The sequence below is a fragment of the Rhinichthys klamathensis genome, unplaced genomic scaffold (assembly GCF_029890125.1).
Source record: "Rhinichthys klamathensis goyatoka isolate OS25496 unplaced genomic scaffold, OSU_Roscu_1.1 h1tg000354l_1, whole genome shotgun sequence".
Lineage (NCBI taxonomy): Eukaryota > Metazoa > Chordata > Actinopteri > Cypriniformes > Leuciscidae > Rhinichthys > Rhinichthys klamathensis.
In genome coordinates this window covers 861,427-885,890 of record NW_026606864.1, presented here as the reverse complement: position 1 = coordinate 885,890, position 24,464 = coordinate 861,427, and the positions used below count along the sequence as shown (strand labels likewise).

The 24,464-nt window shown below is 38.8% G+C and overlaps 1 protein-coding gene across 1 annotated transcript; it reads right to left on the bottom strand.

Moving 5' to 3' along the window:
- Window positions 1–1,263: 1,263 nt before the first annotated feature.
- si:ch211-80h18.1 (uncharacterized protein LOC555593 homolog) lies at window positions 1,264–24,092 on the bottom strand. The gene is made up of 41 exons (XM_056232746.1): window positions 23,980–24,092; window positions 23,208–23,275; window positions 23,045–23,113; window positions 22,583–22,615; window positions 21,552–21,593; window positions 21,205–21,246; window positions 20,979–21,017; window positions 19,666–19,694; window positions 19,461–19,512; window positions 19,324–19,374; window positions 18,673–18,726; window positions 18,539–18,577; window positions 17,917–18,063; window positions 17,214–17,246; window positions 17,069–17,107; window positions 16,938–16,961; window positions 16,792–16,839; window positions 16,660–16,704; window positions 16,523–16,567; window positions 16,346–16,390; window positions 16,212–16,259; window positions 16,101–16,136; window positions 15,686–15,745; window positions 14,422–14,484; window positions 14,248–14,295; window positions 13,848–13,907; window positions 13,461–13,505; window positions 13,239–13,283; window positions 12,652–12,681; window positions 12,497–12,544; window positions 11,201–11,236; window positions 11,064–11,117; window positions 10,131–10,175; window positions 9,979–10,029; window positions 9,860–9,904; window positions 9,741–9,773; window positions 9,166–9,260; window positions 8,867–8,920; window positions 7,964–7,999; window positions 7,707–7,751; window positions 1,264–1,754 (listed from the first exon to the last, which is right to left on the bottom strand). The coding sequence occupies exons 1-41, from the start codon at window positions 24,090–24,092 to the stop codon at window positions 1,626–1,628; spliced, it is 2,163 nt and encodes a 720-aa protein (XP_056088721.1). The 3' UTR covers window positions 1,264–1,625.
- Window positions 24,093–24,464: the final 372 nt, after the last annotated feature.

Sequence of the window (24,464 nt, the reverse complement as noted above, 5' to 3'; positions counted from 1 at the left end):
GTTTGTTTGCTTTGCTAAAGGAAGTAGAGAATATTATAGGAGAATCTTGTGAAGATCTTGGCTGGGCTTATTCCACCTAAAAAAAAATATAGGAAAATGTTTTCGCATTATGATGTTATTTTTTATGACAAGCTCGTTTTCTCACTAATTCCAAAAAGTAACAAATCACTTACAATTCCATGCAGATATTTTTAAATGAAGTTTAAAATGACAAACACTGACATATGAATTACACTTTTTAGTGTACTTTTCCATTTAAACCATTCATGGTCCTAAGAAAAAAACAGGCTTCATTTGATTTATGCAAAATATAAAAATTAAACTATAAAATATATTTTTTTCTTGTGATTTTGGTTAAAAGGTTACCCAGACCATTTTGTTAGATTCACCTATGTAAATTGGAAACCGAACTGAAATGGTATTTTTTGGTGTGATTTGTACTCATGCTATGACCTATAGACTTCTATCGTTCATCACTTGTTTGTTTTATGGATGGCCGGCGGCGCAGTAGAGGAACTGGGAGAGGAATGTCAATTGTTGGTGATACTCATCATTTTTAGTCATTGGATGACTGTCATAGCCAGAGAGACATTGATACTAGGCATAAATTATTTTATTACGCATGTGAACAACACTTTGTGTATTGGTATGTTTCAAATAAAATGTTTTTGAAAGTATTTGGAAGTAGATTGGGTTTTATTTGCCTTCCTAGATCCTGCTAAAACCAGCTATTGATTGGATCTGGTTTTTCAGGGTAGTTTATGGTCATTAGCTGATCCAGATCGGCTTTCAGCTGCTGGACCTCGTAGACCACCTTGGCTAACCTGGTTTGGTTGGTAGACCACCTTGGCTAACCTGGTTTGGTTGGTAGACCACCTTGGCTAACCTGGTTTGGTTGGTAGACCACCTTGGCTAACCTGGTTTGGTTGGTAGACCACCTTGGATAACCTGGTTTGGTTGGTAGACCACCTTGGATAACCTGGTTTGGTTGGTAGACCACCACCACCTTGGCTAACCTGGTTTGGTTGGTAGACCACCTTGGCTAACCTGGTTTGGTTGGTAGACCACCTTGGATAACTTGGTTTGGCTAACCTGGTTTGGTTGGTAGACCACCTTGGCTAACCTGGTTTGGTTGGTAGACCACCTTGGCTAACCTGGTTTGGTTGGTAGACCACCTTGGACCACCAGCTGTTTCAAACTGGTATGTTCGTAGAGTTCTTCATAAAGTTGTGTGTTTCTCAGGTAAAATGACAAAAATTTGAATTTGATGTTCAAAATAGATGTTCAATTTAATGTAAAGATTATCTTCAAATGACATACATTCAGCAATATACAATTTGTGACATTTGTAAAGAATATTGCTCAAACATCTAGGCAAGAAAATACAGTAGCGACATTACAGGGGGGGAAACTTTCATTTACACAGCGCATTTCATCTGAAAATACGTTTTAAATCGTGACTTCTCGTTCAAAGTTTGATTTTTGTTTCTGCGCACCAATGAATAAAATACTTACAGGGCACTTTTATAAACAGGCACAATAAAAAGTTAAGTTACAGTATCCTCTGAATGTTTAAATAGTCAAAAATAAAACAAACGAACACACACACAAAGGAGACCTAAAGTCTAGCGGGCGGGTTCACGGTTCCTCTGCCAGGCGTACTGGTCCGTACACTGAAATCTGTAGCGCAGAAACCTCACTCGCGGCTTCATGTGGAAGTCAGCAGGTATCTTCCAGTTCCACATTTTCTGCACCTTTCAGAAAGCGCAGAGATCAGTTCAGAGGTCAGAGGTCAAGCTAGCAGGACAGTCATTTACTGGCTGAAAATTGTGCAGCTTTTGATTCAACGGGTTAGTTCACCCAAAAAAAATGAAAATTCTGTCATTAATTACTCACCATCACGTCGTTACAAACCCGTAAGACTTTCGTTCATCTTCAGAACACAATTAAAGATCTTTTCTATGAAATCTGAGAGATTTCTGTCCCTCCATTGACAGCTACACAACTACCACTTTGACGCTTCAAAAAGTTAATAAAGATATTGTAAAACTAGGCCTAAATGAATCGAATGGTTTAGTCCAAATTTTCTGTAGAGACTCATCGCTTTATATGATGAACAGATTGAATTTAGGCTTTTATTCACATTTAAAACTTCATCAACTCACACATCAGTTATGATAAACAGAAGCTCAAACATGTTCACTTGACTTAACCAATGAGGTTCATCCTCGTGTTACGCAGCACGTTTGAGCTTCAGCAAGAACCAATGAGGTTCATCCTCGTGTTACGCAGCACGTTTGAGCTTCAGCAAGAACCAATGAGGTTCATTCTCGTGTTACCCAGCACGTTTGAGCTTCTGTAAGAACCAATGGGGTTCATTCTCGTGTTACGCAGCACGTTTGAGCTTCAGCAAGAACCAATGAGGTTCATTCTCGTGTTACAAAGCACGTTTGAGCTTCAGCAAGAACCAATGAGGTTCATTCTCGTGTTACGCAGCACGTTTGAGCTTCAGCAAGAACCAATGAGGTTCATTCTCGTGTTACGCAGCACGTTTTGAGCTTCTGCAAGAACCAATGGGGTTCATTCTCGTGTTACGCAGCACGTTTGAGCTTCTGTAAGAACCAATGGGGTTCATTCTCGTGTTACGCAGCACGTTTGAGCTTCTGTAAGAACCAATGAGGTTCATTCTCGTGTTACGCAGCACGTTTGAGCTTCTGCAAGAACCAATGGGGTTCATTCTCGTGTTACCCAGCACGTTTGAGCTTCTGTAAGAACCAATGAGGTTCATTCTCGTGTTACGCAGCACGTTTGAGCTTCAGCAAGAACCAATGGGGTTCATTCTCGTGTTACGCAGCACGTTTGAGCTTCAGCAAGAACCAATGGGGTTCATTCTCGTGTTACGCAGCACGTTTGAGCTTCAGCAAGAACCAATGAGGTTCATTCTCGTGTTACGCAGCACGTTTGAGCTTCAGCAAGAACCAATGGGGTTCATTCTCGTGTTACGCAGCACGTTTGAGCTTCAGCAAGAACCAATGAGGTTCATTCTCGTGTTAAGCAGCACGTTTGAGCTTCAGCAAGAACCAATGAGGTTCATTCTCGTGTTACGCAGCACGTTTGAGCTTCAGCAAGAACCAATGGGGTTCATTCTCGTGTTACGCAGCACGTTTGAGCTTCAGCAAGAACCAATGAGGTTCATCCTCGTGTTACGCAGCACGTTTGAGCTTCAGCAAGAACCAATGAGGTTCATTCTCGTGTTACCCAGCACGTTTGAGCTTCTGTAAGAACCAATGGGGTTCATTCTCGTGTTACGCAGCACGTTTGAGCTTCAGCAAGAACCAATGAGGTTCATTCTCGTGTTACGCAGCACGTTTGAGCTTCAGCAAGAACCAATGAGGTTCATTCTCGTGTTACGCAGCACGTTTGAGCTTCAGCAAGAACCAATGAGGTTCATTCTCGTGTTACGCAGCACGTTTTGAGCTTCTGCAAGAACCAATGGGGTTCATTCTCGTGTTACGCAGCACGTTTGAGCTTCTGTAAGAACCAATGGGGTTCATTCTCGTGTTACGCAGCACGTTTGAGCTTCTGTAAGAACCAATGAGGTTCATTCTCGTGTTACGCAGCACGTTTGAGCTTCTGCAAGAACCAATGGGGTTCATTCTCGTGTTACCCAGCACGTTTGAGCTTCTGTAAGAACCAATGAGGTTCATTCTCGTGTTACGCAGCACGTTTGAGCTTCTGCAAGAACCAATGGGGTTCATTCTCGTGTTACGCAGCACGTTTGAGCTTCTGTAAGAACCAATGGGGTTCATTCTCGTGTTACGCAGCACGTTTGAGCTTCAGCAAGAACCAATGAGGTTCATTCTCGTGTTACGCAGCACGTTTGAGCTTCAGCAAGAACCAATGGGGTTCATTCTCGTGTTACGCAGCACGTTTGAGCTTCAGCAAGAACCAATGAGGTTCATTCTCATGTTACGCAGCACGTTTGAGCTTCAGCAAGAACCAATGAGGTTCATTCTCGTGTTACGCAGCACGTTTGAGCTTCAGCAAGAACCAATGAGGTTCATTCTCATGTTACGCAGCACGTTTGAGCTTCAGCAAGAACCAATGGGGTTCATTCTCGTGTTACGCAGCACGTTTGAGCTTCAGCAAGAACCAATGAGGTTCATTCTCATGTTACGCAGCACGTTTGAGCTTCAGCAAGAACCAATGGGGTTCATTCTCGTGTTACGCAGCACGTTTGAGCTTCAGCAAGAACCAATGAGGTTCATTCTCGTGTTACGCAGCACGTTTGAGCTTCTGTAAGAACCAATGGGGTTCATCCTCGTGTTACACAGCACGTTTGAGCTTCAGCAAGAACCAATGAGGTTCATTCTCGTGTTACGCAGCACGTTTGAGCTTCTGTAAGAACCAATGGGGTTCATTCTCGTGTTACGCAGCACGTTTGAGCTTCAGCAAGAACCAATGAGGTTCATTCTCGTGTTACGCAGCACGTTTGAGCTTCAGCAAGAACCAATGGGGTTCATTCTCGTGTTACGCAGCACGTTTGAGCTTCAGCAAGAACCAATGAGGTTCATTCTCATGTTACGCAGCACGTTTGAGCTTCAGCAAGAACCAATGGGGTTCATTCTCGTGTTACGCAGCACGTTTGAGCTTCTGCAAGAACCAATGGGGTTCATTCTCATGTTACGCAGCACGTTTGAGCTTCAACAAGAACCAATGAGGTTCATCCTCGTGTTACACAGCACGTTTGAGCTTCAGCAAGAACCAATGAGGTTCATTCTCATGTTACGCAGCACGTTTGAGCTTCAACAAGAACCAATGAGGTTCATCCTCGTGTTACGCAGCACGTTTGAGCTTCAGCAAGAACCAATGAGGTTCATTCTCGTGTTACGCAGCACGTTTGAGCTTCAGCAAGAACCAATGAGGTTCATTCTCATGTTACGCAGCACGTTTGAGCTTCAGCAAGAACCAATGAGGTTCATCCTCGTGTTACGCAGCACGTTTGAGCTTCAGCAAGAACCAATGAGGTTCATTCTCATGTTACGCAGGACGTTTGAGCTTCAGCAAGAACCAATGAGGTTCATTCTCGTGTTACGCAGCACGTTTGAGCTTCAGCAAGAACCAATGAGGTTCATTCTCGTGTTACGCAGCACGTTTGAGCTTCAGCAAGAACCAATGAGGTTCATTCTCGTGTTATGCAGCACGTTTGAGCTTCAGCAAGAACCAATGAGGTTCATTCTCATGTTACGCAGGACGTTTGAGCTTCAGCAAGAACCAATGAGGTTCATTCTCGTGTTATGCAGCACGTTTGAGCTTCAGCAAGAACCAATGAGGTTCATTCTCGTGTTACGCAGCACGTTTGAGCTTCAGCAAGAACCAATGAGGTTCATTCTCGTGTTACGCAGCACGTTTGAGCTTCAGCAAGAACCAATGAGGTTCATTCTCGTGTTATGCAGCACGTTTGAGCTTCTGCAAGAACCAATGAGGTTCATTCTCGTGTTACGCAGGACGTTTGAGCTTCAGCAAGAACCAATGAGGTTCATTCTCGTGTTACGCAGCACGTTTGAGCTTCAGCAAGAACCAATGAGGTTCATCCTCGTGTTACGCAGCACGTTTGAGCTTCAGCAAGAACCAATGAGGTTCATTCTCGTGTTACGCAGGACGTTTGAGCTTCAGCAAGAACCAATGAGGTTCATTCTCGTGTTACGCAGGACGTTTGAGCTTCAGCAAGAACCAATGAGGTTCAGTCTCGTGTTACGCAGCACGTTTGAGCTTCTGCAAGAACCAATGAGGTTCAGTCTCGTGTTACGCAGCACGTTTGAGCTTCTGCAAGAACCAATGAGGTTCATTCTCGTGTTACGCAGCACGTTTGAGCTTCTGCAAGAACCAATGAGGTTCATCCTCGTGTTACGCAGCACGTTTGAGCTTCTGCAAGAACCAATGAGGTTCAGTCTCGTGTTACGCAGCACGTTTGAGCTTCTGCAAGAACCAATGAGGTTCATTCTCGTGTTACGCAGCACGTTTGAGCTTCTGCAAGAACCAATGAGGTTCATTCTCGTGTTACGCAGCACGTTTGAGCTTCTGCAAGAACCAATGAGGTTCAGTCTCGTGTTACGCAGCACGTTTGAGCTTCTGCAAGAACCAATGAGGTCCATTCTCATGTTACGCAGCACGTTTGAGCTTCTGCAAGAACCAATGAGGTTCAATCTCGTGTTACGCAGCACGTTTGAGCTTCTGCAAGAACCAATGAGGTTCATTCTCGTGTTACGCAGCACGTTTGAGCTTCAGCAAGAACCAATGAGGTTCATCCTCGTGTTACGCAGCACGTTTGAGCTTCAGCAAGAACCAATGAGGTTCATTCTCGTGTTACGCAGCACGTTTGAGCTTCTGCAAGAACCAATGAGGTTCAGTCTCGTGTTACGCAGCACGTTTGAGCTTCAGCAAGAACCAATGAGGTTCATTCTCATGTTACACAGCACGTTTGAGCTTCAGCAAGAACCAATGAGGTTCAGTCTCGTGTTACGCAGCACGTTTGAGCTTCAGCAAGAACCAATGAGGTTCATTCTCGTGTTACGCAGCACGTTTGAGCTTCTGCAAGAACCAATGAGGTTCATTCTCGTGTTACGCAGCATGTTTGAGCTTCTGCAAGAACCAATGAGGTTCAGTCTCGTGTTACGCAGCACGTTTGAGCTTCAGCAAGAACCAATGAGGTTCATTCTCGTGTTACGCAGCACGTTTGAGCTTCAGCAAGAACCAATGAGGTTCATTCTCGTGTTACGCAGCACGTTTGAGCTTCAGCAAGAACCAATGAGGTTCATTCTCATGTTACGCAGGACGTTTGAGCTTCTGTAAGAACCAATGAGGTTCATTCTCGTGTTACGCAGAACCAATGAGGTTTGTTCTCACTTGTCAAGCAGGTTCAGTTGAGCTTCTGTTTATGTTCGCTGATCAATGTTTAAATGTAAATAAAAGCCTAATTTCAATCTGTTTATCATATAAAGCGATCGTGTCTCTTCAGAAAATTGGACTTAAACACTCAAATCAATATGGATTAGTTTTACGATATCTTGATGAACTTTTTGAAGTGTCAAACTGGTAGTTGCGTAGCTGTCAATGGAGGGACAGAAAACTCAAATTTCATTTAAATATATTCAATTGTGTTTTAAAGATGAAAGTCTTACGGGTTTGGAACGACATAAGGGTGAGTATTTAATGACAGAATCTTCATTTTTGGGTGAACTATGCATTTAAGCTTTTGGTGTGGTGTCCAAACTCATCGAGCATCTTTCATGAAACACGAGGACAACGGATATCTGTGCAAATCCTCTGTAAACCTATTCTTGCGTATATTATTTGCACTGGAATTGCAGAGAGCCGTTTACATCCTTTATTATATTATATATAAAATATCATATTTTGTGGAAACTGACATTTCTTTTAGAAATGTTTTAAAAATACATATTCTGTTACTTTTGATCAATTTTATGCATCAATTTTATGCATCCTTGCTAAATAAAAACTTTTGAACAGTAGTGTACCTTAAAATAATTCCTCATTAACAAACATCTGTATCGTTTATGATGAAGGTTCAAACATGATATTTCTGAGATGATTTGGACCGTTTGTTTTATTATGCTTCGGCTGAATATGCGAAGCGCATAGATATTTCAGCATGAAACGGTGTGTGTGGAGAGTTTCAGACCCACCTTCAGGACCCTGACCAGATGTGTGGTACTGTTCACCTGCTGATACTGGACAGAACAAGCAAAACAGAGAAAAGAGAAGAGCTGTTGAGCATCTGTTCATCATCACAGCATCTCGATCAGACATGAATTTATTCACAAGGTTATGGACGATAGGTTTCCATGACAGTTTTTGGCATGGCGGAGGAGGTGAAAGCAAGATACGGATCATCATCAGAATCATAATTCATGTGACTGAAGTGAACTCCATTGAAGCTTACCAGCTGGCTGTGTCTGTTCCGTAGCACCAGGTTGGCCTGTTAGAGGAGAACAAACCATGTGACATACGGAGATGCTCAGATCAAAACAACTGATTTGAACGTGCAGTTTAGCAGGTAAAGCAGGTTTAGAGATGTAGTGTGATTTAAAAACACATTTCACATGAATCTATTTTGTGTGGCTTGACAAAAATAAATATCAAAATAAACATAATTTATACAAAAAATATGTACAATTTAATTAATTCATCATTTATTGTATAAATATGTTAATTGTGTATACTATGTTTACGATGGTATATTTTGGTAAGGGCAGCTTACCTGGATAGTCAGTATATATGCAGTATATATATATGTATATATAATATCGTATATATCAACAATACAGTAAAAACAGAAATGTTCTGAAATATTACATTTTAAAATAATTTTCTAATTCACTAGATTTCAACATGTAATTTATTCCTGTGATCAAAGCTGAATTTTCAGCATCATTACTCCAGTCTTCAGTGTCACATGATCCTTCAGAAATCACTCTTATGATGATTTGCTGCTTGATTATTATTGGTTCTCAATTATTAATTTATTGTTAGCATTCTTGAAATTGAATTTTTTGCTTCCATGTTGTGGACATTTTTTTTTTTTCAGGTTTCTTTTATGAATAGAAAGTTCAAAAGAACAGCATTAATTTGAAATACAAATTATAAAATTGAATGCACTGTTTTAATGCAACCCTTGTGGATTACAAATATTAATGTTATGAATGTGTAAAATATGCAATTTGCAGATATGTTATAAACTTACTTGGACTCCCAAGAGTCCCTTGAGGTTCAGCTGTAGCTTAAAAATTTAAATTAGCAAATATATGTTTTCCTTGTGTTTGTGTTGTAGTTGTGTGTCACTCACCTGTGCCCATGGCGTCTGTCTGTGAGGAAACCCCTGTGAATGGATCCCCTGTGACTGGAGTTGAGTTTAAGAAAGGTTTGGTTCATTTAGATTTTTTAATAATGTTTTAAAACAATTTCTGCTTTGTAAGCGAACCCTTGCAAAAACTGACCTTGGTAATCATAGTTTCCACCAAAATACCATTGTTATTGTACTGCAAAATCATACGGAATTCCCTTCAAACTGGCCTTCGGTGTCTTTCTGTCATTCTCTGCAGAAACTATGTTTACCATGGTATATTTTTTATAAGGGCAGCTTACCTGGATAGTCAGTCCACCTGATGAGACAGATGTTTTCAAACGTAATTTACCTGGTAAGTCTGTCTGAACCATGCTACTATGTGTCTCTGAGGCATCTGAAAGTTTGACAAGAACATTGATATGCCAGAGAAATCATACAGAGATCGTTAATGAAGCTCATTATTACATATACACAATTTAACAAACCCTTGTATATACTGTATGTAAGTGCATTAAACGATTTTAATGTACGACGTGAAGACACAGAAACACCCGATGGCGGAGTGCATTCAAATCGTTTAATTCACAGTTAGCCGTGGATTATCCCGCTTATACCATGGCCATTTACCAGCATTGACAAGTTAAAAATGGTATTAATTGTTTGCAGCACAATATTTGGCAGGAAACTCAACTTAAAATTAAGCTGTAAGTTTAATTGCTTCAAAAACAGCGAAGTTACCGCCTTGTTGTGTGTGTGTGTGTGTGTGCTTCAGCGCATTAATATAGAATGGTGATTAAACAGACTGGAACTACCTGTGCATTAAACAGTATTCAGACAGACCGTGGTGTGTGTGTGTGTACTAAAGGTAACTCACCTGTAAATCCAGTCCCAGTCGCATGAACAGAATCTGCTTTTTCAGAAACACACACTACACATGAAACCCTGCCCTGATAGACTGACATGTGTCTGGATGAGCTGAGGAAACGTGGTTACCTGTGTAATTCGGCATGCCGTCAGTCACAGCTAGGTGTCCCTGGCCTGAATAACAGGAAATAGCATGTTGTAAATATTTACTACTTAAAGTACTCGTGTGCATGATGTTGTTTACTCACCCGTCACGTCTGTTTGAGCCTGTCCTTCAGTCACCGGATCACTCGCCACACCTGATCACAGCGACAGCTCCGTTATTACACACCAATGCTGCTTTTACAATCACTCATGGTGGATTTATTCAAAATGTTTGGTAAAATTTCAAAGATAATACCTGCCATATCTGTCTGCACGCTTCCACCGGTGACACCATCATGTCCTTCGAGAGGGCGAAACAAAGTTTATTTATTTTTAGAGCATATTTCATACACAATGAAAATTTAGAGTGCTTTACATAAAAAGACTCATACAACAATCTGTGGAAGCCCATTTCTGCCGCATAAGTATGCTTATAATTATGACTAAGTCATATGAGATTAAAGTCGAAATTTTGAATTAAAAATGTGAAATTCTGACATAATAAAATGAAATTCTGACTTAAAAAGTCGTCATTATTATTAGTCATAACTTCTTATATCATAATTTCAACTTTAATCTCGAATGACAGTCATAATTGACTTAGTATGTGATAGTTTACTTAGTATGTCATAAATGTTACTTCGTATCTCATAATTTTGACCTTTTCTCATATTATTGGCTTTCCATTAATCATAATTTAGTATTTCAACATTTCATTTTGTAGGCTGTCAAAATGATAACTTGACATTTTAATCTCATAATTATTATTTAGTATGTAATTATTTCGATTTGTTATAATTTTGACTTTTTAATATCATAATTTCTTTCATAAAAAGTCTTTTACTCTATAATTTCGATTTTTTTATCTCATAATTATAACTTAGTAGGTCTGTCATCATTTTTACTATTTATGTCAATTTTGACTTTTTATGCCATAATTTCAATTTTTAATCCCATAAATGATTGTATGTCATAATTTTGACTTTTTATTATGATCTACAAAAGCATGATTTTCTTTTCTGATGCGGAAATGGGCTTCCATAACAATCACTACAGATGCATAAGAAATAAAATTAAAAAAAAATTAAAAGTAATAAAAAGAGAGATGCATTAAAATGAAGAAATCAAGTTTATTATTATATTGATTATTATTTAACCTATAAACATATTAAGAAGGATGTTTTCTTACCAGTCGTGTCAGCATAAGGGCTGAGGGTGTGGTCAACTAGATCAAGTACACCGACTGAAAATAAGAAAAAATAGCATTTCTAAAGGTGCTAACTAGATTAATATTTGCGCAAAGATGATTTATGTGATGCCACTGACCTGCATCTGGAATTGAGCTGACGGCATGCTGGTCTCCTGTACAGACAAGTCAATTATTATAACTTATTAGCTCTGCTCCAAACCCTAGAGAGCTGCCTTGCTGTCTGACTAGATAAATACCATAAGGCTCAATTCATGTTATGAGTTTGGTGTTAGCATGATGCTAAGCTAATGACACAACCCAAATTAGTATAAAACGCTTAAATATGTGTCTGTTTTGATTAGATTAAGCTATTTTATAATAACTTTCAGTATTCATTGTAATACATTTTTATGGTATAAGTTATGGTAAACAACTAAACATATCTTTCAATTTCACCATTTTGGATGGGTTTTATTCATCTCAAGGTATCCTGGAATTCTGCCTTAGATAATAATTTTTGTAAAACCATAAAATAATAGTGCCTTGTGCCTTCTTTTTGGAACAACTCACTAGGTTTTGGAACAATTGTTAAGACAATTAAGACAACTGTTTTGTTTTCTGAAATGTTGTTTAAAATATGCAAATGAGGCTTTATCTAATTAAGTATGCACTAATGTCCATCCATTTCTAGAACAGAAATATGAACATTGGATAAAGCCAGTTTTAAAATTCTTGTTTCATTTGGTTGACATCAGAGTTAATGATTTTTTACAGAGAATCTCTCTTTTTATCCCTTCATAAATCAGAAAATATTGTCAACAGCCTTAAAAAAATCACCATATTCTAGGAATAAAATATTAATAATAATAAAAAAGACATGTCATAGAAGCACAATCTCAATATTGACCAGTGCATGAAAAAAAACAATGGTTTTGCCTGTAGGGTCTTGACTTAATTTGTCCATTAACAGTTGTGTATGGATGAAATAGTTTGTTACAAAATTAATTATATTAAATATTGGCTACATTAAAGACACCATAAGGTGTTGTAGCATAGTTTTGCAATCAACATATCAAAAACAATGTCCTTTTTTTAATAGCTAGCCTATAATATGCTTTAGTTGCATCAGATGATCCATGATTCTTACATTTTATTTGTGTACATATTAACTAATTTCACTAACTAGCATATAGATAGTGTTAGTGTTAGGGTTACAGACGTGCACCAAAAGCCACAAATCTTTGATCGGGATTTCCTGGCGGCTTTAAACCTGCCGTGAGAAATATTTTCCGTGTTGAGCACAAGCATTTGGTAAACCCACGCAACCCCACTGGTCATAGACCGACTAGCCAAGAGAAGACGCATAAAAATTGAATTATGGCTAACAAATCAATAGAGTTTCAGTGATGTCATGGAGCCGGCTGATGTAGTACCAGCTGTGTGATGCATCTCCGGCGCAGCGTCATGATGGCCTGTTCCGCCTGTTGGGAAAGACTCACATTGATTCCAAGATATTACTCTGTCAATAACATGATGTTGTGATTGTGTGTTGATTGATTAGTTGTGTGTTTTATTGCTGGACACATACTGACGTCGAGATGAACGGCTGAAGGGTCACCTGTGAACGAATCCAGACACACACTGCAGTTCTCTCTCTTTTAGATGTTTTATAGAGATATGAACGCATAGATATACATAATAAAGGCTAGATGTCTCGTCTGCGCTGCTGGCCAATGGAGGTCGACGTCCGCACCTGGCGGCCATCTTGTCACAGGCAGCTCGCTCACTCTAACATTGTGTTTTAATGGCGCATGTACTTTTTAAACAACCATAACTTGCTAAATTTTCTACGATTTTCAAACGGTTTGGTTTGTTATAAACGTCAGAGATGTAGTTATGACACTGCACACTTATGAATAATAAGTGTATCAATAAATAATCATCCAGAATTATAGCCACGTTAATAACGTTTGTAAGAAACCAAACCGTTTGTAAATCCGTCAAGATTTCAGCGAGATAAGAGTATTTGTGTTCGTGCCGATCACTCATCTTACATCAGGCACCACAGAGCCCACCAGAAAGCTTGCCTGTGACAAAATGGCCGCCGGTGATGACGATAGAGACTCCGCCGTAACACATCTAGCCTTTATTATGGATATCTATGTATGAACGTACCTTTCTGTATGTCTACCACAGGTTTGTGCCGACCGTTCCCGTTTCCTGTAATGCAGTAATGAATGATGTGTCAAAATGATATCGTATGATCATATTCCTGCTGGAAAACCCAGGTTGTCAATGTAAACCATCTAAAGCAGCTTGGACCAGCTAGAAACCATGCAAAAGTAGCATTCATTTTCCAGAAAGGAAAGGTGAGTTGACATGTTGACACGAGCTTACCGTTGGTATCGGGTGAATCTGCACCATTATTATCTGCCCCTCCTTCTGAGGAGAACAAGACGACAGATGAATATCATGTCTCATATCTGCTAACGTTTTCTTTTTCTATTGAAAATACACTTTACAATAAGGTTACCATTAGTTACCTACTTTAGTTAATATTAATACGACTAATAAATGCTGTAGAAGTATTTTTCATTGCTAGTTTAAAATCAAAGTTGTATCTGTTAACATTAGTTCTTGCACTACTAACATATTGCATTTTTGTTAACTAACATTGACAAATGTGAATAAATGCTGTATATATATTGCTTATAGTTTGTTTAAGTTATGTTAGTTAATGCATAAAGACCTTATTGTAAAGTGTTAGCAAAATAGGTGTCGTACCTGAATAGTCTATGAAGGAATGACCCGGATGTGAGATTGTGTCAAAGACAACTGATGAATCTGTAAAAATCACTCTGATTTTAGTTTCAACACACTTTGGCCCGGTTTCACATACGGGGCTTAGATTCATCCAGGATTAGGCCTTAGTTTAATTAGGAGATTTAAGTCGCTTTTATAAATGTGCCTTAGAAAGAAACATTACTGGTGTGCATCTTGAGACAAAACAACAGCACTGACATATTTTAAGATATATCAGTGCAAGTTGCTTTCAGTTAAAACAGCTCAAACATGCGTTTTAGTCTGTGACTAGACTTAAACCTCGTCTGTGAAACCGGGGGTTTCTGTTTTAGTGTTTCAAGTTCACCAGACCATGCAGGATTGTTGTTCAACATCAGTTTACCTGTTGTGTCGGCCGGTGATTGTGACTGGGCTCCATTATCAGACGTGCCTGAAGACACAAGTGATTATTTAACCACTTACTGACCTGCACTGGGGCCCGGATACCCCAGCGACGGCCCCGTCTGTTAACACACTGTTTATCTAATGCTAGTAAACAGACAAATACTGTACTTACTGATTGAATGGGTATAATCGCCATTCCCACTGTCAGCAGATACATAATCTGGCCCCGCAGAGTCTGACACACACAACAAGAGACAGTTAACATAGTCAATTATTGGTTTACTAGACATGTTGACATGACTATTTAAAGATGATTTTGCTTTTATTCACACTATTTGGTTTAATGATTTTATAACATTTTCTATAAAGTCAGAGTACACAGCTGTCTGTCTATCTATCTATACCTCTCTTATCTATCTATCTATCTATCTATCTATCTATCTATCTATCTATCTATCTATCTATCTATCTATCTATCTATCTATCTATACCTCTCTATCTATCTTTCTATCGTTCTATCATCTGTCTATCTATCTATCTATCTATCTATCTATCTATCTATCTATCTATCTATCTATCTATCTATCTATCTATCTATCTATCTATCTATCTATCTATCTATCTATCTATCTATCTATACCTCTATCTATCTTTCTATCATCTGTCTGTCTGTCTGACTTTCTATCTATCTATCCTTCTATCTATCTATCTATCTATCTATCTATCTATCTATCTATCTATCTATCTATCTATCTTTACCTCTATCTATCTATCTATCTATCTATCTATCTATACCTCTCTATCTATCTTTCTATCGTTCTATCTATCTATCTGTCTACCTTTCTATCTATCTATCTATCTATCTATCTATCTATCTATCTATCTATCTATCTATCTATCTATCTATCTATCTATCTATCTATCTATCTATCTATCTATCTATCTATCTATCTCTCTATCTCACTATCTATCTATCTATCTATCTATCTATCTATCTCACTATCTATCTCTCTATCTATCTCTCTATCTATCTCTATCTATCTATCTCTCTTTCTATCTCTCTCTCTCTCTCTCTATCTCTCTATCTCTCTATCTATCTATCTATCTATCTATCTATCTATCTATCTATCTATCTATCTATCTATCTATCTATCTATCTATCATCTACTCCCCTACACTCATTCAGTAAGTTGAGTTATGATTTCAGTGATCAGTCTGTGTAATCCATACAGATGCATTAAACCCCAGTGACCTCTCGTGACACTAAAAACGTCTCTGAAAGTTGTCATTACACCCCCTTTGGAGCCCGTGTCAAGACTGTAAGTCTGGCAGAGTTTATTAGACGTGTGCTGGGATAATCCCATGGCTACTGGGGTAAAAGCACTCTGAATTTACAGGACCTAAAGGAAGACAGAGCGGCAGCCAGCAGCCATTACCTGGAGGAGCGTCTAGAACCGGGCCGCCACTGGACGGGTGCCCTGGACTCAGGCCAGCGGCTGGAACGGAGAACGAGTGAGAGGGAAAAGACAGCTTTGATTCACACCAGTCATCTTTCAGTAAATTATTAGGTAGAGAACAGAAACTGGCTGGTTTATTCTGTCAGCGCAGCCCATAATTAGTACAGCGTGACAGCTGGACGGATTGGAGGAAGGCTCTCAGCGCCGTATGTGAGCCGTTTCACAGCATGGGCATAAATGTAAATCATGTAAATTTAACTAGTGCGGGACGTCCTGTTTATTACAAGGCCAATGAGATCAGCAGAAAGCAATTCTGGTGTCCGCAGCCCAAAAGCCATAAACATCAAGCCTCTCTGTTCAAATGAAAAATGGACAACGTGAAGTGGACGCTTACCTGCCGAATCCACCTGAAATGCGAGTCCCATGTGATCTGTTGAGACAGCGTCAGTTACTAGGCATGTGGGTGGAACGTCTGGAGGAGTGTCTAAGAGGTCTAAAAGCGTACCTAGACCGTCTGTTTGGGTGTCTGGACCAAAGCTCTCTCCTATTCCACCTGTAGAGGGAGACATTCTGAGTCCGAACTGAGAAACAACATTCAATATTCCCTCCACTAATTAATGAGAATGAAGGAATGCTCACCCATTAAGCCAACAAGGAAGTCATGGCTTGATTGGTCTATTATGCCTGCAAAGAAAATATATATTCAGTATGTTCTGATGCTCACATTATTGACATTATTGAGATTCAACTCAGTAACTACATTTTCACAAAATAAAATTTGTTTTTGTAGGCCTGAAGAGTTGAACTGATGTTTACCTGTTATTTCCAGATGGGGGCTTGTGCCAAATGAATCAAAACCACCTGAGATGTACACAAAACAAAAGACGCACATGTGAGAACTGAAAACAGTGTGTAAGTATCTTGGGAATTCTTCCATGTTCATGTTTTTATACCTGTTCCTTGTATCTGAGATGTGCCTGGCATGAAATGATCCAAACCTGCATCAAAAACAGCAAAGACATTGTTATTTTTATTATCTGTTTCATGTATGAAATGTCAGTCCATAAAAAACATAGTTTCCTCACCTGTGAATCCTGTTTCTCCTCCATTCAGTAGCTGTTTGTGCCCGTTACCTGTGAGAGGAACCCGATTAACGTGACTAAATCGCTCATTCTGATTAATATGGTGCACAATATTGTTCATTATTATAACAACACACAATAATACTCACCGTTAGATTCTATCTCTGGGATTTCTGAATTTACAAGACAAAAAGGATACAGTATGACATCAGTTATCAATTACCAGAAAACATTTGTTTTCCTCAGGTGAACGGTGTATGTAAACTGTGACGTTTTTCACCTGGAGACTCGATTTGAGATCCATCGTGAGCCGTTTCCCCTGATGCAAGAAGACAAGATCTGTTCTCGTATAAGTGTGTACAGCATTTAAGAAGTATGAAATGATCTCCATGATATACAATAGAGAGATCCTGTTATACACATACCATTTTCATATTGTGGAGCGAATCCCTCTGACCCTGAACACATGCACAGAGCATTATTATAACTTTTGCTTATATCATTTTAAAGAGGCCATATTATGCCCTTTTACAAAGTTTTTGGGGTCAACTAGAATAGGTTTTCATGCTTGAATGTTCAAAAACACCCTATTTTTTTATATAGTGTACATTATTGCAGCTCCTCTCTTCCCAGTCTGTCAGTAATGCTCTGTTTAGTTCCTGTCTCTGTGATCTTATGAAGTCCCTCCTTCTGAAAAGCACAATGTGCTCTGATTGGTCGGCTGGATCAGTGTGTTGTGATTGGTCAAACGCTTTGAGCGTGTTTGGTAAATGCCCCGCCCCTTACCATAACTGTGAGTTTTAACACACTACTAACTAACTCAATCAGGCCTTTTTTTGTGTATGTCATGGGCGGGAATTATTTAAATGACGAATATTGTGACGTCGTGTTCGTTCCCGGAAGAAAACTCAAGACTACAATGGAGGCGTTTCAGGGAGTTCAGAAACTGTGTCGCACTGATATAGAGAATAACTCCCGCTGGAGGGACTTTGTGCTTTGTAACAGCAATATTACACACCAATGAAGCCCATTACCAATTACACACCAATGAAAAAAAAGCATAATATGTGCTCTTTCATGAGGAGGTCACCATGTAAGTCTTACATTTGATGGTTTTGATTTAAATACCTGCAGGCTGTGAATGGACCTCGGAGGAAACGACATCCACACCACCTGACGTCTGCCCTGCTGGTGGTCGGCCAAACGTGTGGCTGGATGACATTGTTGACCCATGACCTGCTGCTATGTGGCCTGATGACCCTTGACCTGATGGCACTGTGAGATTGACAAAGATATCACATTATGAGGTGCGTGAAAGATTAACCCCTACTTTTTCATGCACTAGAATATTCAGTAACTCCTTTCTTGCGGTCTTTAGGTATACTGCATTATAACAGTATTCATAATGTACATTATAATGCATTCTATAAATATAACCAAAGTGAAAATGCATTATAATATCTGCAGATTCCTTGTTACATCTGAAATTGGTTGATTGTCATGTGTTTTAATGAATTGCACTTCATGAGATCTTGTGGTTACAATTCATGAGATCATACAATGCATTAAAATGTGCATTGCAAGTTATAAGTAATGCATTACAAATATTTTTATAATGCATTATAATACGTTTTACAGAATATTTCAGTATTATTAGGCCTTTGCATATATTATGATTTCGTGTGCATAATATAAACAAATTATAAAATATATAAACCCTGATTGCCTTAAACATAAACATATCTCTTACCAACAGAAATAGACACTGAATGGACGCCCCCGTCTGTGCCTGAAACACATTCGGTTCATTAGGCTTCTCTACAGCTGTAAGTTTTGAAATTTCCTATTTCTAACAATAATTTACACGTTTCTGAATGTAATTACCAGGGACTTTTGATCCTGAACCTCCATTAGCACCCGTTCCTCCAGCTCCTACACCTGAGAACAGTTTCCTTGGTTACTCGCCATGATATCAGTTTCCACACAAATATGTAATACTTTTATATAGAAAGGATGACCCAAGTAAAGACATTTACAATGTTACAAAAGATTTCAACTAAATGCTGTTCTTTTGAACTTTCTATTCATTTATCAATTTCCACACAAATATGAAATGTGAAACTATTTTCAACATTGATAATAATAAATGTTTCTTGAGCAGCAAATCATCATTTTAGAATGATTTCTGAAGGATCATGTGACACTGAAGCTGAAAAATGCTGAAAATTCAGCTTTGATCACAGGAATAAATGACATTTTACAACATATTCACATATAAAACAGTTATTTTAAATTGCAATAATATTTCACAATATTACTGTATTTCTGATCAAATAAATGCAGCCTTGGTGAGCATAAATGTCTTAACCTCAAACTTTTGAGCGGTAGTGTATATTAATTATATATGTGTAATTATATTATATTATATACACTTTTATTATATAAAATGTAATATTAGTATTGAATATAGTGCATAATATGGCATTTAGTATTTTTTATGCAGTACCATATGTAATGCCAAAATCAGTGATTTACCTGAAGGAACTATCTCTGATTTGGACCCCTCTTGTCCATCGTAACTTGCACCTGTAAGTGAAATAAATACGGTGATTAGGAAAACTTGTTCGGGTAAAAACAAAGGAAAGCATGTTTACCACAGGCGAATACCGTACCGTGAGAACTTGATCCAGGGGGCCGAGAGTAACCATCTCTACCGTTACTTCCTGTAACCCACACACGCATTACTGAGAGGCCATTCTTTCTACAGTAATAAAACACTGTCGTCCGTCTGAAAAATGCTTCAGTAATCCAATGACAAGCAGTTAAATGAACAACAAAACATTATTATTCTGACTGATGCTGCTTACCATTTGCTCCATCTGAAGCTGCTGATGTGCTGCTTGATGCTGTAATGACAAACACACTAGTTTACTTTCTTATTGGACATGGAAGAGAAGATGTCAAAGTCAACCTTACTGTCATTTTTAGTGCATTGCATGGCAATGCATAAAAACAAAGTTTCTTCAGAAAACAAAACGAGGTCATGAGGACTAAAAAGACCACAGTAAATATGGACAATGAATACAGACAATAGTACCGCAAAGTATACAGAACTTTCTCTGGCAAGGCTCTCTCAAATTTATGAATCCTTCCAGTAACATTAAAGGGATAGTTCACTTTGAAATAAATTTTTGCTATGTTTTAGCTTACCTCAAGGGCATCCAAGATGTAGGTGTCTTTGTTTCCGCAGTAGTTTAAATTTTGATATTTTTAGGTCAAAGCGTTCTTGTCTGTCAGTCATATAATGCAGGTCTATGGTCACCACCTCAAAGAGCATGCACAGAGAAGTCCAAATTAAACATGATTTAATGACTCGTAAATGTAAGTACACATTGATGACCTAAGACACGAAACGAGCGGTTTGTGTGAGAAAACGAACAGTGTTTATATCGTTTATACCTCTTGTAAACACAGCCACGTCCAAGTGATCTGAGGGCGCGGGCGCTTCGGTCTGTGCGTTACAAGAGGTAAAAACGATATAAATACTGTTCGTTTTCTCACACAAACCACTCGTTTCGTGTCTTAGGCCATCAATGTGTACTTACATTTACGAGTCATTAAATCATGTTTAATTTGGACTTCTCTGTGCATGCTCTTTGAGGTGGTGACCATAGACCTGCATTATATGACTGACAGACAAGAACGCTTTGACCTAAAAATATCAAAATTGAAACTACTGCGGAAACAAAGACACCGACATCTTGGATGCCCTTGAGGTAAGCTAAAACATAGCAAAAATTTATTTCAAAGTGAACTATCCCTTTAATAGAACATTTGTTTAAAGTTATCTGGTCTACATTATCTATACATCATTCATGGAACGTTTTTTTTCTCTCCAGATTTTTAAATGTAACTTGTTTCAGAACGTTCAGAGAACATTCCAAAGGAACATGTTTGCAAAATGGAATGTTCCCATAAAGTACGTTCACATAACCAAGAAAAAAAAACGTGTTTAAACAAACTGAATGTTCAGAAATAACGTTTTCAGAATGTATGTAATGAGCGAAACGTTCTCAGATCCTGTTTTTTATAAAGCTGGGGTGTTTTCTACACAGGGTCAGTCTGTGTTGCTCTTCTAAAGTCGGGCTTGTGTGAAAGTTTTGCCCCTGATAGATCAGGTTCACACTTACAGACTTGGCCAGTTTGAGTGCCACCATTGAGTTTCTGACCTGGGAAACAAGAGCAAAGGTTTTTGTCAAAAGATGTATTGGACTTCGGGAACAGAAAAGCGAGGCCTGAAAAGTGGCCATTGAACTTCCAACAAATTCACCTTTCACCAGAGGCCATGAGAGGCTAATGCACTCCGAACAGGTTTTAAAGAACTTGTTTTTGCGTTATCGAGTAGACTTTCCTTACCGTTTGGGGATTCGCCCGAGACGCCGCTGCCAGGAGTCATACCTTGGAGAAAAACAGCCTTTCAGTCTAAACAAGGCCCCGAAACATCGGTCCCACAAACATGCCCTCTCACTGCGCTAGGCCTGTGTTTTCCACCTGATGATGTTTCATCTTTCCACATTTATTAATAAATCGAGCAATGCCGTTCAGCCACTGTGGCAAAATCTCCACATACCTGATCCCTAAACCAGATCAAGTACGGATTGGCTTTGCTTACTGAGCAGGGTGCACCCAGTGAACTATTTTCCAGTGCTGAGAGGTTCAGTGTTCTCTGCCTCCAGCTCTAAAGAGGATTAGCTTCACCTTACCCAAGCCTTTGGGTGCTGCAGTGGCCTGCTGCGATCCGGCTCCTTTGGGAAAGAGGAACAAGAAACATATTCTTAAGATTCCCAGAGATCATTTTTTCTCACAGGTCAATCAATCAGTTTCGGCCAGGTGGCCCTCTGGAAGAACAAAAACACTCTTTTCACATGCGCTTAAGGGGGTTGGCATCTCGTGTAAACCAGTTATATACATTTTAAGTTGCTTTTATGAACATTTTAGATATGATTTTAGTTCTTTTTGTTCCGTCTAAAACCTCCAAATCTTTGTCAGTTTTTAAGTCTTTATTCACATTTGTAATTTATACTACTGGAATATTTGGGGTCAGTAAGATTTCTATTTCAAATAAATGCTGTTCTTTTGAACTCACAAAATGACTGTTTTTAGTGTATTTTTTTTATCAAATAAATGCAGCATTGGTGACTCTTTAAAAAAAAATCTTACAGACCCCAAACTTTTAAACGGTAGTGTATCTTAATTACCTTACAAAAAGTACTGTGGTAGCTTGGTTGTATTAGATGGTTTTACTATGGTATTCCAATGAAATCCAATGGAAAAACTTTGTAAATACGATGTAAATATTACATATTTTGGTAATATTACCATCACTGTATGGTTTCACTTCACTATATTTTTGTCATGGTATTAACATGATACCACAAGGTTACTTTCCCTACTTTTACCATGCTATCATGTCCAAAATATATATATACTTTGATATATACCATGATACTGTATTATTACCATATTTATACAACATGGTACTTTAAAATCATAATGATCGAGGCCAAAAAACGAGGTATGACAACTAGTCCAAAAGCACATTATACAAGAAATAAAACCATTGTACTTTTTTGTAAGTGTAATTTTTGATGTGATTATGGCAGAAACCCAAATGTATATAGCTCAGCCTCATTAAGAAAGACTGACTTTTAAAGCAAATTATGACTCATTATGTGATTATTAAAGATGACTGAGGTTTTGCACAATGGTGGTAAGTTGTGAACTTGTCACCCACCCTTCATATGCTGACCTTTGGAGTCATCATCATCTGTAAAGAAAAGGGAAAATCGATACAGTTTATAACAACCGCTCCTCTGTTTTGCCCTTCTCCTCTTTCTGTCCTGAATCCCTCACAGATCTGCTGACTGTTATCAGAATATAACACGAGTCCACTGAGTTTAGGATTCACATTCATCTATTGTCTTAAAGGCTCTTTTATTTTCTCCTAGAAACTGCTGCTTTACTCACTTTAATGGTGTTAAAAATTGGGTTTATGAAGCTTAACGTATTTAAAAAACGATTCAAGAAACTATTTATCATGAACGTTATAGTATTAACTTGTTATTTTGTCCTTTTGCAGGATCATGTCGTATCAAATTGCCCACAGTATGAGCTTCTTGATGTGGTACGATCAGCTCTCCTCGCTCGGGATGCTGAAGAAGTACAAGTTGCTATCTAAAAGACCATCATCTCCTACCCTCTTCCTCCTCAGACAGTTCTTCTTCACCCTCTTCAGCTTCGAAGTCATTTTCCTCGGGCTCCTTATCTGTCCGGAGAGAGTGTGTAAATACGTGCGGCCGCTGTATGCTAAACACAAGAGTGTGTCATTAAATGAAGCCCTCTGGGAGAAGAGCTCGTACCTTCAACAGGAGCCGTTGATATGGTGGACGCCAGAAACACAACAGCCACTGAAGCAATTACAAGATTTCTGTGAAAGCAAAACGATAAGAGTCCAGAATGAGCAAACGTGAAGCAAAATGACCCCCCTAAACTAAAGGTATTTATACATATATCATGCAATTTATCAATGCATATTCTCAAAAAACAGCTCTGAAAATGGCCAACTATTCTCTTGAGAAATGTATGCTTTTAATATTATTTTAACTTGGAGAGTAAATTCAGTGCTTGGTTTAAAAAAAAAAATACAAGTACGGCTTAAAAGCAAGCAATACTTAGGACTGAGTTTACAACAAGATACTTACTTTTATGCTAAAGTATTGTAATATTCAGAAAGCACAGCTGTAATTGGACAGTATATCACTTAATGAGACTCCCAACATCAAAATAGCACAGACTCTAAACTATAACCAAGTCATATGCAAATGTCATTGAAATGCAAAATTATTAAATACAAATCCTACATAAAACATGCTTTTGTGGTGCTTGCAACACCAAGGTCATGGGTTTGATTCCAAGGGAATGCGAGAATTGATCCATATACCTTGAATGTAAAGTCACTTTAGATAAAAGCATCTGCCAAATGCATGAATGTCCTCACACAAGCACCTTCATGACAAAATCCACAGCTCCTCTCTGCTATACACTGATTAATTAGCTATCAATTGTTCCATTATAATCAATGAACGGTCAAGAGTCAGACCGGTTCTTATAAATCAAACGCCATTGACTTACCGTGACAGCATCTTTAGCACAGGTTTATGTGCTAGGAAACTGTGCAGCAGACATAAAGCAACCAGCAAACGTGCTTTTGACTTCCTTATGCTTGACTGGGCACCAAAATACATTTTATACCCTTCCAGCCCCCCATCTTGTTAAGGGGCAGGACTTGATGTCTAACCCCAACCCCTGCCATTCAAACTACTCCCTCTGAAGAGTGAAACCACAGGTGAGTCCTGCAACGTTTTTTTCTGATTCATAATTCATATTCAGATCAGATCTGCAGTCTTCAAGCATTAAATGCTGATGAATATGTACTGTACATTGGCTGTTGACTACTGATGCCAAAGATTAAGATTAAAAGGTCTTTATTTATGGCATGTCCCATCATCTTTCTGGGCCACGAGTGGGATCAGTAAGGCGGATCAGCCAGTGGAGGGCACAGCCAGCCTACACAACACCACAGGAACGTACAGGGTTTCCTCATCTGAGCATGAGGA